At 41.6% G+C, this 17,610-nt stretch overlaps 1 protein-coding gene across 1 annotated transcript in view; it reads right to left on the reverse strand.

Moving 5' to 3' along the window:
- LOC145410739 (uncharacterized) overlaps positions 1 to 17,610 on the reverse strand; it is a 256,684-nt gene that overhangs the window by 95,890 nt on the left and 143,184 nt on the right. Inside the window, exon 6 of the mRNA XM_080280844.1 lies at positions 1,117 to 1,440. Coding sequence (XP_080136970.1) covers positions 1,117 to 1,440 — 324 coding nt within the window. The remainder of the gene's footprint in view (positions 1 to 1,116; positions 1,441 to 17,610) is intronic.

Raw genomic sequence — 17,610 nt, forward strand, 5'->3', positions numbered from 1 at the left:
AACGCACTCCCATTCTCATCTATCTCAGCAGGCACACCCCACTCACCAACTATTCCATCCACCTTCACATTCCCAACTTTACCATTCATATCACCGATCAAAAACACTCTCTCATTCCTTCCAAACTTTTCCATGCACACTTCTACATTTGTCCAGAACTCTTCTCTCACTCTTCTAGCACGATCTTGCGCTGGTGCATACACACACACAATCGCTCACATTTGTATTCCAACTTTCAACTTTACCCACACAATCCTTGACCCAACTGATCCATACTGTCTTATGCTCCTCTTCCATCTTTTACTCACAACTATACATACTCCTTCCTTTGCCCTCTCATTCTCACCTACTCCTGCACATATACCCCATTCATACTCCCATTCTCTCACACTATCTCCTCTCCATTTTGTTTCAGTTATTCCACATACATCCACTTTCGTACCCTCAAGCACATGGACAATCTCTCTCTCTTTCACCTCATCATTCGCTCCCCTTACATTTCACGTGCCGATAACCATGTCCTTTGTCCGGTCCTTGGTCGTCATCATTTGGTCAGTCCTTGTCCAAGGCTTATTGTTTGTTTTTTTAGTTAGTTGTTTTCCAGCTACTGTACTATACACTGATAATCATGTCTTTTATTTACTTTATTGTGGTGAATATAGCTGAAGTGGTCAGGCAGTCCAGACTGCTTCTGGCTTTATCAGACTTTTTCCAACATATAGGAATTTAGTCCGGTAGCTCCTCAAGTCCGATAAAAGTGAATTCCAGTCTACTGAAGTCCATTATATCATATCGAGATTTTACTGTAATGGGATTTCTGTTGTTGATTTCAGGTGTGCCTGACCAAAACCAACAATTCTAGACCAAAAATGTCAAATAAAGACTCTGAAGAATTTATGACAAAAACCATAGGGTGGAGTAGTGAGGGGTTTAAAGGGTTAATTAAGGCAGTATGTAGTCTCTTCGGTTGAAGAAATATTTCCGATTTAATTAAACAGTCTGGTAGTATTATGAACAAAGTACAAAAAAATAAATTACTGGATGGAAATGGCTAAAACATTAAACCACCATGCATTCCGGAGGCATCCACAAACTTAAAGTTAAGCTCATTCTCACCTTTTCTTTGCGAAGCAAAATGTCACTATAAACAATGACTTCATACGAGGCTGCATGGAACCCAAGAGCCTTGGCCAAGTCTAGTACAGTGTCTGGGAGAAAGGCAGTGAGGCTGGTGGCAGTCTCATCACTCACAGTAGGGGTGAAAGATATGACAACCACACGAGGTTTTGATAGGTGGCTTAAGTTGACAATATGTTGGTTTTCTGGCTGCAAGATTTCACACACAACAGTGCACTTGGTGTGATGCAAAAAACTGTAAAACAGATGTTGCTTTCTCCTCTCCAGATGATTCAATGTGTCATACACTGTCTCAGCAATAACCTGCAAAAGAAAAAAAAAAAAATCACATGTAGTAGTAGTAGTAGTAGTAGTAGCAGCAGTAACAATGTAGTTGTTGTTGTTGCTGTACTAGCAGTAGTAGTAGGTGTTGCTGTTGCAGTAGTAGTAGTAGTAGTTATTGTTGTTGTAGTAGTACAGTAGTAGAAGTAACAGTAATAATAATACTAGTAGTAGCAGTAGTCATGGTGAGCAAGTCTGAAGGTGTCATTCTCGTACCCTGCCAACCTGTCAGGCAACAGTGCGCCCGATTTTATATTATACACAAGTCGTTATACACGAATATTACTATACACAAACATACTTGACACAAATCATATGCATATCATATTATACATGAAATCGGTTGCACTGTTGATGGGTAGGTTGCCAGGGCACGATAATGACACCTTCAGACTCATGCATCATGAATACAGTAGTAGCAGCAACAGCAACAGCAGCAGCAGTAGTAGTAGTAGTAGCAGTGGTGGTGATGATGGTAGTAGTAGTAGTAGTAGTAGTAGTAGTAGTAGTAGTAGCAGCAGCAGCAGCAGCAGCAGCAGTAGTAGTAGTAGCAGCAGCAGCAAGAGCAGCAGCAGAAGTAGTAATAGTAGCAGTGCCAGTAGTAGTAGTAGTAGTAGTAGTAGTAGTAGTGGTGGTAGCAGCAACAGCAACAGCAGTAGTAGTAGTAGTAGAAGTCATAGTAGTAGCAATAGCAGCAGCAGTAGTAGTAGTAGTAGTAGAAGTAGTAATACAATAATGAAAATGGCCTACTACTACTACCACTGATAATAATAATAAAAATCTATTGCCAGATGCCTTAATCCCATAAGGGGTGGCCACAAACAAATCGACTCCATGTCGCCCTGTCCCTCGCCATTTCACTGCCCTGCTCCCAGCTCACACCCCCCTCTCTCATATACCTCTCCACTCCATCCCTCCATCTCATCCTTGACCTCCCCCTTCCTCCCCCCCCCTCCACCTTACTCACATACCCTCTCCTCATCAGTCCCTTGCTCTCCATCCTTTCCACATAGCCAAACCACCTCAATGTGGTTCTCCTAATGCTTCCTATCACATCCACATCCACACTGCAATGCAATAATAATAATAATAATAATAATAATAATAATAACAATCCATCCATCCATCCATCCATCATCCTATCCTATGTCACTGTCACCCCACGAGGAGTGGAGGAGCCCGGGGCTAGGCAAGTTGGTCCTTGCATTAAAGATAAGAGTGACCAGCCTCACTCATCCCTGAGTGGCATTACATGAACAATAAACCCCAACCACCCCTTGCATATAAGCCTGTACCAGGTCAATCCGATTGGAGCACCTTAATTACCCACTAAACCACCAGGCGCCATAATTTGGTTACATGGTTACCACCTAGCATAGTAAATGGTTACCTGGTGTACAGGAAACCATTTGGCTTGTCACTCAGTGCAGAGTCACTCACAGGCAGAAGAAAGAGGAAAGAATGAAGAAAAGAAAGACAGAAGAGGGAATGTAGAGTCAACCATAGGCAGAAGACAGACAGACACACACAAGAGGAGACAGCAAGCCTGGCTGGCTAGTACTCTGTCCACGTGTAGTACTGCCAGGCTGCTAGTATCTGAATGACCAATAGCCGAATTTCTGCTTATCATGATTGCCCTTTTTCTTCTCACTTACTGAAGAGTACCTGGCCTTTTCAGCAGTGTTGGGTTGCTGATTCTGAGCCACAAATAATGCTAGCCTTTTCATTCTAGTGATACCTTTTTTCAGTATATTTTTGTTATCTTTGGACAAGTAATGTATATTTAGGTTAACAGAGGCTTTTAGAAATGCAAAGGTTACATATACTCATCACAAATACATTCTCTTTAAGAGATTTCCCTCAAGCCACATGAAATCATCTAGTGCTGGCCCAATCAAATATTAAAACTACATCCAGCCATCTACCACTGTGCAAAGGGATTATGTCAAGTGAAAACTCATTGCATAACAATTTACTGTATACCAAGGTCAACATGACATGGGTTCAAAAGAATATCTGTATTTCACACACAAAAAAGTTATCACTCCACCTAACCCTAAGAGGTTTCAGCCCCAGTCAAATAATGTCTGGCTCAGATTCATCCACTTTCATGCTTACCACTTGTTTGCATAATGATATATATTTTTTTACCAGTCAGTGTAAATTTACTTTTCATGATAGGATGCTGATTTTGGCGTCATTTTAAAGCTGAATAGTTGTGCTTTATAGAAGTGTGCTAAAAATATATATATATATATATATATATATATATATATATATATATATATATATATATAATATATATATAAATAACAAAATGCCAAAATGATGAGATGAAGTTAGCTAAAAACAATATATTTTATACTTAGCTGCAGAAAAATATTCGTTAAAAATAAAGTAATAAAGATACATACAGTAAAACCTTGATATAATGGACTTCAATAGACCGGAATTTACTTTTATCGGATTGAGGAACTACCAGACTAAATTCTTATATATCAGAAAAAGTCCAATAAAGACAGAAGCAGTCTGGACTGCCTGACCACTTCTCCTATGTCCACCACAACAGGGTAAATGAAAGACACATTTACCAGCATACAGTACAGTACAATATTATTAAACATATTACAGTATACCATTTGATTACTGAAGTGAATGTATAATACAGTATAATTTTGCAATGGTAGTGAAAAAAGTTTAAAAACCGTTGGTGTGATCCGGACTAATGTCTGATATGTCGGAAGCAGTCCAGGTTAGCAGGGGGAAGTCCGGATGCCATTTTTATCGGAATTTTGCTATTTTGGGAATGGCTTGGGCCCCAGTTAGTCTGTTATAGTGAAGTTTTACTTTTTTCTTTTTTTTCCACCATGCAAACTACAATAAACTTCCTTTCAAATGATATAGTGTTTATGGCTATTTATGCCAGTTATTGCACAGTAAATAAAAAAGATGCAACATTTTTTATGATACTCGGCCAGGTTTTCACTTAGCGATATTTTTCTTTGATCGGCCTGTGTAAATTCACTTTCCAAGATAGGATGCTGATTTTGGTGTTATTATTAAACTGAATAGTTGTACTTTATCTATCTATCTATCTATTGCCAGACGCCTCAATCCCGTTTGGGGTGGCCACAAACAAATCGCCTCCAAGTCGCCCTGTCCCCCGCCATTTCACTCCCCTGCTCCCAACTCACACCCCCCTCTCTCATATACCTCTCCACCTCATCCCTCCATCTCATCCTCAGCCTCCCCCTCCCTCTTTCCCCCTCCACCTCACCCACATACACTCTCTTCGTCAGTCTTTCACCCTCCATCCTCTCCACATGGCCAAACCACCTCAGTGTGTTCCTCATAACGCTTCCTATCACATCCACATCAACACCACAACGCTCCTTTATATCCTCATTCGTCAGCCTGTCTCTCCATGTGACTCCACAGGCTCCTCTTAAATAACTCATTTCCACTGCTCTCACTCTTGACTTGTGTCCTTCCAACAACGTCCAAGCTTCACTTCCGTACGTTAGAGTTGGTATCACAATACTGTCATGTAGTAACTTTTTCACTTCCATGCTCACTTCCCTGTTTCTTATCACTGCTTTCAAGGAACCAGCAACCTTTCTTCCCTGCTGTACCCTTTCAAGCACTTCACCCTCCAAACCTCCATCCTTACTCATCACACTACCCAAGTACTTAAACGTACTCACATTTTCCAATTCCTCACCATCCAACCTCACTGTACATTCACTGACTTCACCTCTCTCAAAGACCATCACTTTACTCTTCCCTACATTCACCTTTAGATTCCGTTTCTTACACACACTCTCAAACTCATCCACCAAGCCTTGCGGCTCTCCTTCGTCTTCACTCAACAACACAGTATCATCTGCAAACAACAGTACAGGGAGTTTCCAAACACTATCCTCTCTCACCATGGCCACTCCAACATCCACTACCCTACCTTGTACCTTGTACCTCTTTATCATAGTAAGTTAAAAAAAAAAAATGAAAGAAATAAAAAGTCAAAATGAGAAGTTGAAGTTTGCTGGAAAAAAAAAAAAAAAAAAAAAAAAAAAAAAATCTATACTTTGCCACAGAAATACACTTGCCAAAAATAAAGTGATACTGCATATAAATTTTTTTGGCACCATGAAAATCTACAATAAATTGCCTTTCAAATGATATATAGTTTATTGCTAATTATGTCAGCTATTGCGGTCATTTTAATATGACGAGTGGACGCATCATCAGAATCTTTATGACGTGCAGCCTCATCACTGGGCTCTCAAAGGGTTAATATGGCACACTGCACTATTCATTGCGTACTTGCATTGTCACCTAGCAACAGCAGTGGGGTTTCAATGGCCTTGCATGAATGAAACAGAACAAAAGCGAGATGATTACTGCAAATGTAAACACTGAGCGGCCTTGGCTCAAACATCTGTCAGCTTGCTCAGGAGGCACTGTGTATGCACAAGATTGTTGCATGCGGCCACCACAATTACTGTATTGTATAAGAGAATTTCATCATCATTATCGCGAAACTGGGTACAAGTTTTAGTTTGCTGTTCTATCAATTTTTCACAGACTAAACTAACATATACTGAGGCCTGACTGTAACTGAACTGATGGTGTTAAACTCACTCTCAAACACCACTAGAATGTAGCCACATACAAAAGAACTCCTGAGAGCTGCTTGAAAAAAAAAAAAAAAAAAAAAAAAAAAAAAAGGCAAAATCTTTAGAATGTATCCATGATTTTGTAATATACTCCATAATACCACTAAATTTGTTGGCTATCTATCTATCTATCTATTGCCAGACGCCTCAATCCCGTTTGGGGTGGCCACAAACAAATCGCCTCCAAGTCGCCCTGTCCCCCGCCATTTCACTGCCCTGCTCCCAACTCACACCCCCCTCTCTCATATACCTCTCCACCCCATCCCTCCATCTCATCCTCGGCCTCCCCCTCCCTCTTCCCCCCTCCACCTCACTCACATACACTCTCTTCGTCAGTCTTTCACCCTCCATCCTCTCAACATGGCCAAACCACCTCGGTGTGTTCCTCATAACGCTCCCTATCACATCCACATCAACACCACAACGTTCCTTTATATCCTCATTCGTCAGCCCATCTCTCCATGTGACTCCACAGGCTCCTCTTAAATAACTCATTTCCACTGCTCTCACTCTTGACTTGTGTCCTTCCAACAACGTCCAAGCTTCACTTCCGTACGTCAGAGTTGGTATCACAATACTGTCATGTAGTAACTTTTTCACTTCCATGCTCACTTCCCTGTTTCTTATCACTGCTTTCAAAGAACCAGCAACCTTTCTTCCCTGCTGTACCCTTTCAAGCACTTCACCCTCCAAACCTCCATCCTTACTCATCACACTACCCAAGTACTTAACGTACTCACATTTTCCAATTCCTCACCATCCAACCTCGCTGTACATTCACCAACTTCACCTCTCTCAAAGACCATCACTTTACTCTTCCCTACATTCACCTTCAGATTCCGTTTCTTACACACTCTCCCAAACTCATCCACCAGGCCTTGCAGCTCCCCTTCGTCTTCACTCAACAACACAGTATCATCTGCAAACAACAGTACAGGGAGTTTCCAAACACTATCCTCTCTCACCAGGGCCACTCCAACATCCACTACCCTACCTTGTACCTCTTTTATTACCCCATCCATGTACAGATTGAACAACCATGGAGACATGACACATCCCTGTTTCAAACCAACTTTCAAAGAGAAAAATTCACTTAGTTCACCATCCACACGCACTGCAGCCTTCGCACCATCGTACATACTCTTCACAGCATTCAACAACTTCCCATCTACTCCATATATTCATAACACTTTCCACAATCCTTGTCTATCCACCCTGTCATATGCTTTCTCCAAATCCATGAAAGCTGCATACAACTTCTTTCCCTTCTCTAGAAACTTTTCCACTAAAGATCTAAGAATGAATATCTGATCTACACAACCTCTTCCCTTCCTAAAGCCTTCCTGTTCTTCTCCAACTAATTTCTCTGTTCTTCCTCTAACTCTGTCAGTAAGTATCCTACCATACACTTTTCCTATTATACTAAGAAGACAAATGCCCCTATGATTACCACACACTTCTTTTTCCCCTTTTCCTTTGTACAAGGGAATAAGTATACCTGACTTCCAATCCTCCGGGACTCTACCTTCCTCCTAGGCTAATCTGCACATCTTCCACATCCATTCTACTACTATCTCTCCCCCATGCTTCAGCATTTCACCACACACTCCATCAATTCCTGGGGCTTTCCCAGATTTAACTTTCTTCATTGCTTCCACAACTTCTATCCTACTGATTTCTTCCTGTCTTCTCACCTCCCTCCTTCTCCCAGCCATTCCCCAGCCACTTATACTCGCATTACTTCCATCCTCTATGTTCAACAATTCCTTAAAGTGTTCTCTCCATCTGCTCACTTTTTCTCCCTTCTCCACTAGTAATCTACCATTTTTATCTTTCACTCCCCTGCTAACTTCACCTCCACCCTGTCTTACTCTTTTCACCTCTTTCCAGAACATTTTCTTACAGTCCCTCCACTTTACACTCAAATTCCTTCCAAATTCCTCATCCACTCTCTTCTTACTCTCTTACTAATCTTTTCACCTCTCTCTTTCTTTCTACATATAACTCTCTCTTCCACCTCTCAACTTCTTCCACGCCCCTATTTCTCATCCATTCATTGTATGCTTTCTTCTTTTGTGCCACAGCCTGTTTCACCTCTTCAGTCCACCACGCTGTTCCTTGCACCCCCCTCCGTTTGTTGGCATGTTGTAAAAATTCCCTTAACACAGTAGCACATCACGTCAAAGCAGTACAAGCCATAAGAGTTCACTTTAAATCAATTTTGCATTAAACTTAAGTGTTCTTTAACAAGAAGTAATAAATTTTTATTTATTTTTTTATTTTTTATTTTTTTTAAATAACAGAACGGAGGAAGGAAAAACAAATGGGGAAAAAAATAATCCATACACCAGATTACTGGTGTCCTCTATTCATAAAATATCTTTAACAGTTAGACTTGAACAGTTGTGGGTTGAAATTTGGAAGAAAACAACTCTGGGGAAGCGAGTTCCAGAGAGATGCAGTTCGGGGAATGAAAGAATTCTGATAGGCAGAAGTTCTGCAATATGGTTGAGTGACATTCCAGTCATGAGTGCTACCAGATGCCCGTGTAGCACGAGGGAAGGCATGGAGAGGTGGCACCATGAACGCAACTTCGTCTGAGCATTTGCTAAAAAAATATCTGTAAAATAATGCAAGGGAGGCAACATTCCTTCTTACTTGCAGGGGAGGTAGTTTATATGTAATGGCAGGGTTGTTAATGATTCTAACAGCTTTATTCTGAATTTTGTCTAGTTGTCTTAATGCAACCTCTCCACAACCATCCCACAAGGGTGAGCAATATTCAAGCTGAGAGCGCACATGACTCTTATAAATTATAGCTAACTGCTCATCGGCGAAGAAGTTACGGACTCCGTACAATAATCCAAGTTTCTTTGAGGCGGTTTTAGCAAGTGATCTGACATGAGAGGTCCAGCTGAGGGCACTGTTAAGTGAGACACCAAGAATTTCAATACTTTTGGAGATGGGAATATTAGTAGCACTGAAGGTAATGTACGAATCTGGCAATATCTGTAAACTGTATATATTTAGTTTTACTAGCATTAAAAGAGACAAGGTTGTTTTGTCCCCATTCACTGATTGTAGCTAGATCTTGATTTATGGAGATGGCTGTACTGAGTTGAGAGGTAGAGATATTAGACTTTGTAAATAGATGTCTGGTTGTGAAAGAACTATGTAGTGTTGAGTCATCTGCATATGAGTGAACGGGATTTTGAGTGACAGATAAGAGATCATTAATATGAACCAGAAATAGGGTTGGCACCAGAATTGATCCCTGCGGCACGCCGGCGTTAACTGAGTGGAAATCCGAAAATACATCATCTACTTTTACTCTTATTTTCCTGTCACTAAGATAAGAAGAAATCAAAGGAACAAAAGACGTTAGTCCATAGCAAGGGAGTTTGGACAGCAGGGAACGGTGCCATACTCTGTCGAAAGCTTTAGAGATATCAAGAGCTACTGCATGAGTTTCTCCAAAAAGATCAACTGATTGATGGATGGTATGAGTTAAGAGATTGAGTATGTCAATGGTGGATCTTTCGTGGCGAAAACCGTATTGTCTATTGCTAATTAAGCTGTTGGATTAAAGATGTTTAACAATATGCTTATTAATTAAATTTTCAAATACCTTACCAAGAGAAGATGTGACAGCTATTGGTCTGTACAGTGCTCGTCAGAAGTATGGGGCGCCCTGCGTCCCTCCTGAGAAACAAACCTTTCAGCATTGAAAAAACATATAAATAATGCATTTTATTTACCTAAATGCTTCGTAGGGTAGCCTTTACGTTTCTTCACGGACCTGAGACGCCTTGGAAGTGAAAGGGCGAGGCTCCTGAGGTGCTGGAGGGGTATTTTGTCCCAGGAGTCACGAATGGCGGCTTCCAGCTTAGGCAGAGAGCTCACGTCCTTCCCTTGGAGACTCTTCTTTACGAGGTACCAGAGATTTTCAATCGGGTTGAGGTCTGGGCTATTTCCTGGCCAGTCTGTCATGAATGATACCTCGCAGTCACGAAGCCAATTGGTGACCGATTTGGTCTTGTGAGCAGGTGCACCGTCCTGCTGAAACACTCGTGCACCTGTTAGCTCGAAGGAGTCTGGTAAATGATCACACAGAAGCTCCAGGTAAACATCCTGATTCACTCTGAGGTTCTTGGGAAGTACAACAAGCTTCCCCAAACCCTTCCCTGAAAAACAACCCCATACCATGAGTGAATCAGGATGTTTAACTGTGCTTTCTACATACCGTGGGTCAAGTGGGTCACTACCTTTGCATGCTCCTCTGTTACAGGTAACACTAAACGTTGCCTCATCAGACCACAACACTGACAACCATTACTCCTCACCCCAATTTAGATATTTATTAGCAAAGGCAAGCCTACGAATTCTCTGGCTGCTAGAGAGAAGAGGCTTTTTCACAGGCCTGTGACTTGTGTAACCAAGCTCATGCACCCTACGAGACACTGTTCTCACTGACACCTCACCAAACACTTCCGGGTTGCTCTCCTTAATTTTCCTTGCACTCACACAAGGATTAAACTCCACTGCACGTTTTAAAACATTAACAGACCTTGGGGAAGTTTTCCTAGGCCTACCAGACCTCGGTTTCTTTGTGGGAACTTCACCACTGTTTTCCTCCCGAAACCGAGCACACCAACGACGCACTGTCGATCGTGCCACACCAACCAATTCACTAATTTCCTTTGTCTGGTGGCCTGCCTCCTTTAGAGCAATGATCTGGGATATGATTTCACTCGATAGTTCACGGGTAGGTGCCATAACAAAGTTTTGAAGGCCAAAACACTGCGGGACACTCGGTAAAAAATGGCGCAATTTGAGAGGGACACTCGGCGGAGTTCCTCTCTCTCAGGCAGCCCGTGGGCGACTGAGGCGGGAACCAACCAGCGCGTCAGAAGGCCTCAGGCTACCGTGACGTCATGCTCGGAGCTCAAACTTGTGGCTCAATTCTTACCCCCAAAAATGGGTGATTCTTTTTGGGCCATAAGTATTGCGCGCCCGGCGGACAACGCTGAATACTTCTGACGAGCACTGTAATTGGAGGGGTCAGACGAACTTCCTTTCTTCGGAACTGGGTGGATATTGGCTTCTTTCCATAAATTTGGGAATAAAGAAGTACGTATGCATAGTCTGAATAATTTGGCTGGGACAGAGGCAAGTTCAGGGGAACACTTTTTCAAAACAATTGGCGGAATTCCATCTGGGCCTGGAGCTTTGTTGGTAGGTAAATTGTCTAGGATGGATTTTATGAATCTTGTCTGTATTTTAAGTGGGGCAATTTCGGGAGAATCAAGTTCCAATACTGAGACATTCTGGCTGGTATCATCTATGGAAGAGTTTCTTGCAAAGGTACTAGCAAAGATATCTGCTTTCCCACGTGGGTCATTTGTAATATTACCATCTGAAGATTTTAGTGGGGGAATGGAAGATGACTTGTTAAAGTTATTATTGAAAGAATTAAGAGTTGACCAGAATATTCTATTGTCATTAGGGTTGTTAAGTAGTTTTGATGCTTGCTTTTGAAGAAAGTTTGATTTAGATAGATTTAATACAGCTTTTGCATGATTTCTAGCAATTTTAAAATGGGAGAGTGATTCAGATGTTTTTTATTTTAAGTAAGAGTTATATGCTAATGACTTTTGGGCTGTTGCTCTGGCACAATTGTCATCAAACCATTTTGGAGAGTTTGATCTTTTAGTGAAATGTTGACTTGGTATGAATAAATCCATACCAGCTAGTATTAAGTCGCAAATGTGGGACTGGGTAGAATTGGGATCACTAGAGAAGAAAGACTGCCATGGAACATCAGCAAGATAATTTCTAAATCCATCCCAGTCTTTTGCTTGAGATGTACTCTCACAGCCCTGATGTTATTTCCCCTTATCCAGTCTCAACTGATAAACTCTATGTGATAAAGATTAATCCACAACTGGTGCCTCATTACCTACAAACAACACATAATTTCCTTTTAAAAAGGCATTAACAAACAGACAAATAAATGAATGAAGTTTGTTGTCCGTTTGTTTTTTCCCCCCTTTTCAAGCTTTAACTTACCCCACATCATTCACATCACTCATTATATACCAGCATGGATGGTAACCATTTAACTAAGGTTTCTGGCCGGGTTAAGTATCCCCCAGTCCCCTATCTAAAATCACTTAATCGTGGCAAATGTTTTAGAGTCTTGGAGGGCCCAATACCTGCCCAGGGCCCCAACCAAATGAGCAGATTCATATAGCCATGTGGAATGTGAGAGGCATGAATGAGGAAAGCGTTAGGGTGGAAGTGGTGAATGTGTTGAAGAGTAAGAGATACGCTGTGATGGCACTGTGTAAAACAAAGATGAAAGGGTGTGAAGTGGAGGAATGGGAGAGTGTGAAATGTGTAAGATCGGGCATGAATGAGCGAGGAAGATGCAAGGAACGAGTTGCTTTGTTAATGAATGAGGCATGGCAGAGTGGAATGAGAGATTACAAATGTGTCAGCTCGAAATGTATGTTTGTCAAGTTCAAGTTTGAGAAGGTGAAAGTGGCTGTGATTGTAGTATATGCACCGTGTGATGACACAAGTGAGAGAGAGAAACACAGGTTTTGGGATGAGCTGGGTGAAGTAGTGGGAGAAATGTCAAGGAGCTATACAGTGATCGTAATGGGCGATATGAATGGAGGAGTAGGCACTGGTCCTAAGGATGACATAATGGGTTGTAATGGAGTACTAGGAGAAAATGATAAAGGGAAGGGACTGAAGGATATGTGTTGGGAAGGAGATTGTGCATTTGTAAGTCTTTTTTCAAACATAAAGATACAAGATACAACCTGCCTAGGTAATCTCTTTCACCTTTGTCTTTCAACTTGTACCTTTCCTTCTTGCTGGAAGTTTGCTTCCATTCAGCCAGTCCCAATGAAGGGTGACCATTCCCAACCCTCTAACTATCGTCCAATTGTTTTAACATCCTGTGTCTCAAATGTTTTCGAGTCTATTCTCAACAGAAATATTTTAAAGCATCTTTCCTATCACAACCTTCTTTCTGATTGTTAGTATGGGGTCTGTCAGGGACACTCCACTGGCGATCTTCTCACCTACCTTTCAGACTCCTGGTCATCTTCCTTTCGAGACTTTGGCGAAAGCTTTGCCAATGCACTTGACATCTCAAAGGCTTTCGATCAAGTCTTACATAAATCTTTAAATTTCCAAACTGCCCTATTATGGCTTCTATCCTTCTATCTGTGCCTTCACCTACAGCTTCCTTTCTGGTTATTTTATAGCTGCTGTTGTAGACGGGCATCATTCTTCTCCTAAATCTATCAACAGTGGTGTTCCTCAGGGTTCTGTCCTATCAACAACTCTCTTTTATTCATCAATGATCTTCTAAGCTGTACATCTAACCCTATCCACTCGTATGCTGAAGATTCCACCCTTAACCTTTCTGTTTAGTTTCTGCAATGTCCATCTCAGCAGTTACTTCAACAGACAAGGGATGAGGCTATGGCACACCTAATGTCAGACTTGCCTCATATCACTGACTGGGATAAAAATAATCATGTTTTTAATGAATCAAAGACTCAGTTTTTACACCTATCAACCCGTCAAAATCTTCCACAGGAGTACCCACTAATGTTTAACAATATCCAGCTCAATCCTGCATCATCCTTGGACATGCTTGGGGTTTCATTCACTCAGGACTTATCTTGGAAACATCATATTGCATCTATTGTAAAATCTGCTTCCAAGAGATTAGGTGTGCTAAGCCAACTCCATGCCTTCTTTATCCCAGCACAGTTGTTGACTTTATACACGGGTTTTATTCTCCCTTGTTTAGAGTACAACTCTCATGTGTGGGATGGCTCCCCACATAAAGCTCATTTCAATAGGGTGGAGTCAAAGGCTTTTTGTCTCATCACCTCTCCTCCTCTTACTGGCTCCCTTAAACCTCTGTCTCCTCATCACACTGTTGCCTCTTTATCTTTTTTATATTGCTACTTCAATGGTCACTGCTCCTCTGAACTGTCTGCTTGCATCCCTCCACCTCTACTACGGGTTCCTCTTACTGGCTCCCTTCAACCTCTGTCTCCTCACCACACTGTTGCCTCTTTTATCTCTTTTATATCGCTACTTCAATGGTCACTGCTCCTTTGAACTGTCTGCTTGCATCCCTCCACCTCTACTACGGGTGCATAACACCGGTCTAGCAACAAGCTCTCATCCTTTTTCTGTCCAACTCTCTAATGCAAGAATTAACCGTTACTCCCAGTCCTTCATTTATGCAACAGGTCAACTCTGGAACTGTCTCCCTCTGTCTGTATTTCCTACTTCCTATGCTCTCCAGTCTTTCAAACACAGTGTGTCCAGGCATCTCGAAATGAACGGATCTTGAATTTGGCTCTCTTTTGTATTGTTTTTGTTTTTTCTTGGAAGGAATTGTTTTGTGGGCTCAGCCTTTGGTTCCTTCTTCCTCGCTTTAAAAAATATATATATATATATATATATACAGTAATCACTCCAATATCCGGATCAATAGAGCCATCGGTAGGTTCGGATATTGGTTTTGTCCGGATATTGGGCCCCAGCTTATGGACTTGTACTTACGGACCCTAACACAGAGAAACACCTATACAACTCCCTCCGGACATGCATAGCACCTATTTAACACCCAAATCACACCAATAAGGCACATAAATGACTGAAATAAATGCAATAGACACATAAAATGTGGGTTTAGAAGTATGTTCATACATTAATAAACATTCTGGTACTTATGGACTCTAACCGAACCTAACCTAACCGAACCTAACCGAACTCTGAAAAACACATTCCTACTGCACATGCATGAGGTAAGTTTAGTATGGAAAGAAGTACAGTATGACACTTTCTGGTAAGTATAGTATGGGAAAAAATACAATATGAAACATTCTGGTAAATATAGTATGGAAAATAGTACAACATGAAACATTTTGGCTACTTACAGCAAGTCCCTGGCCACCTCGATGAATAACCGCCTCCTCTCGGACTCTGACAGTAAGAACGATTTCCTGAAGCACTTGCACTGCACTCTTCCTGAAGTCTTGCACTGAACTTAGTCACTAACACACAGAAGTCCGTTCTTTTCACAGTGTTCACTTTAGTCCAAATAATGTTCCATTAAATTTAAGTGTTGCACATTAACTTTTCCCAAGCCATGGCGAAGAGCGTAGGTCTTGTCGCGGTGAGAGACAGGCGGGAAGTGGGGAGGATGCAGCGGCGCTCTATCGGACGTCGGAGGAATGACGAACCAAAACAATGCTCTCACGCGGCGCGCGCGGCAAGTTCAAATTACGGACGGCAAAAAATCGATTTTTTTTCCAATTTTTTTGGATTTTCGGACCATTTTGGGAATGTTTGATCCCAGGACGATAAGGTTCGGTTAGTGGGGATGTTCGGTTATTGGGCGTCCGGATATTAGAGGGATTACTGTATATATATATATATATATACATGGTACAGACGGAATGGGGATCATGTTGAAAGGAGCCTGATTGATTACGTGCTCACAGAGAGGTCAATGCTGTGAATGGTTGCTGATATGAGGGCCATGAGAGGATGATGTGGAGGTCTGTCAGATCATATGACTGTGGTATGCAAGTTGACAGGAATGAGGTGGACCAGGAGATAGAGGAGCAGTCAGGGTAAGAGACTGAAAGTCATGAAGTTTATGATCAAAGAAATGGCAGATGAATACAGGACCGAAGTAGGGGAGGAGTTAGAATCAGTTAATTGGAATGAAATGGATCTGGACAGCCTGTGTCTGTTTGCATCTCTCCACCTTTACAACAGGCGCGTAGCACCTGTCTAACAACAAACTCATATCTTTTCTGTCCAACTTTCTAATGCAAGAGTTAACCATTACTCCCAGTCCTTCGTTTATGCAACAGGTCAACTCTGGAACTGTCTCCCTCTGTCTGTATTTCCTACTTCCTATGATCTCCAGTCTTGCAAATGCAGTGTGTCCAGGAAATGAACGGATCCTGAATTTGGTTCTTTTGTATTGTTTTTGTTTTTTTCTTGGAAGGAATGGTTTGCAGGCTCCTGGCCTTTGGTTCCTTCTTCCCTGCATTAAAAAAATATATATACATACATAAGGATTCCTTAATTAGGAATGCTAAAGCAGTGTGCTGTGGCAAGAGTAACAACAATGAAGAAGGTTACAGAATGGTGGGATGAAGAGGTTAAGAGAGTAGTAGAGGAAAAGAGAAAGAAGTGGCTAGACTGGTTACAGGACAGGGGTTCAACTGAAATAAGAACTGAATATACTGAGAACAAGAAGCACATAATGAGATTAGGGAAATGGAAAAAGGAGGAGGTAAATGATGATCTACGAAGAAAAATGAATGCAATTTACTCTGAAAAATAGGAAGTTACTCTGGAAAGAGGTGAGAAAATGTAGATGTGACAGTGGAAAGACATGTGAAAGTGTGAAGGATGTAAGTGGTAGATTATTAACCAATAGGGATGAAGTAAGAACCAGATGGAAAGAATATTTTGAAAGCCTGATGAATGGGAATAGATAGAGCAGAGCAGCTGTAAACATGACTGGTTTTGGGGGTGTGCAGAGAAGGACTGCAGTGCCAGGAGATGTGACACTCGCACAGGTGAAGAATGCTGTGAAGTGGCTGAAAAATGGGAAAGCAGCTGGGATTGATGAGGTGTACCCAGAGATGATTTACTGTAGTGGAGAGAGCAGAATGAAGTGTTTGTTGAAGATATGTACGAAGGCATGGATGAGTGAAACTGTGCCTGCAGACTGGAAAAAGGCTGTGATTATGCCCCTGCAGAAAAATAAAAGTGAGCGAAGTGAGTGCAAGAATTATCATGGTGTAAGTTTATTGAGTGTGGTAGGGAAGGTATATGGAGGAATTATTATGGAGATAGTAAGAGATATCAGAAGTCCTAGTGAGTGATGAACAGGATGGCTTTAGGAATGGCAGAGGATGTGTGGATCAAATATAGTGGAGAAGGTTGTGAGAAGGGCTAAAAGGTGTTTATGGTATTCATGGATCTTGGAAATGCATACGACAAAGTAGACAAAGAAGGATTGTGGAACATTTTGCACACATACGGTGTAGATGGTAAGCTGGAAGGTGCCGTGAAGAGTTTTTATCACGGCAGTGAAGCATGTTTAAGGGTAAATAGGCATCAAAGAGAATGGTTCGCGATCAGTCTGGGAGTGCAACAAGGTTTTGTGCTGTCCCCATGGTTGTCTCTATATATGGATGGGGTGATGAGAGAAGTAAAAACACCCGTAATGGAGCGAGGGATGGTGATGGTAATGAATGGTGATGGATGGAATATCTCAAATTTGTTGTTTGCTGATGATGCAGTACTACCTGCAAATACTGCACAAGAACTTTGTAGACTAGTGCGGAGTTTTGCTGATGTCTGTGAGAGTCGTGCCTTGAGAGTAAATGTAGAAAAGAGTAAAGTCAAG

Source organism: Coenobita brevimanus, chromosome 86, assembly GCF_032717465.1.
Source record: "Coenobita brevimanus isolate Jiangsu-jjx chromosome 86, ASM3271746v2, whole genome shotgun sequence".
In the NCBI taxonomy this organism is placed as follows: Eukaryota; Metazoa; Arthropoda; class Malacostraca; order Decapoda; family Coenobitidae; genus Coenobita; species Coenobita brevimanus.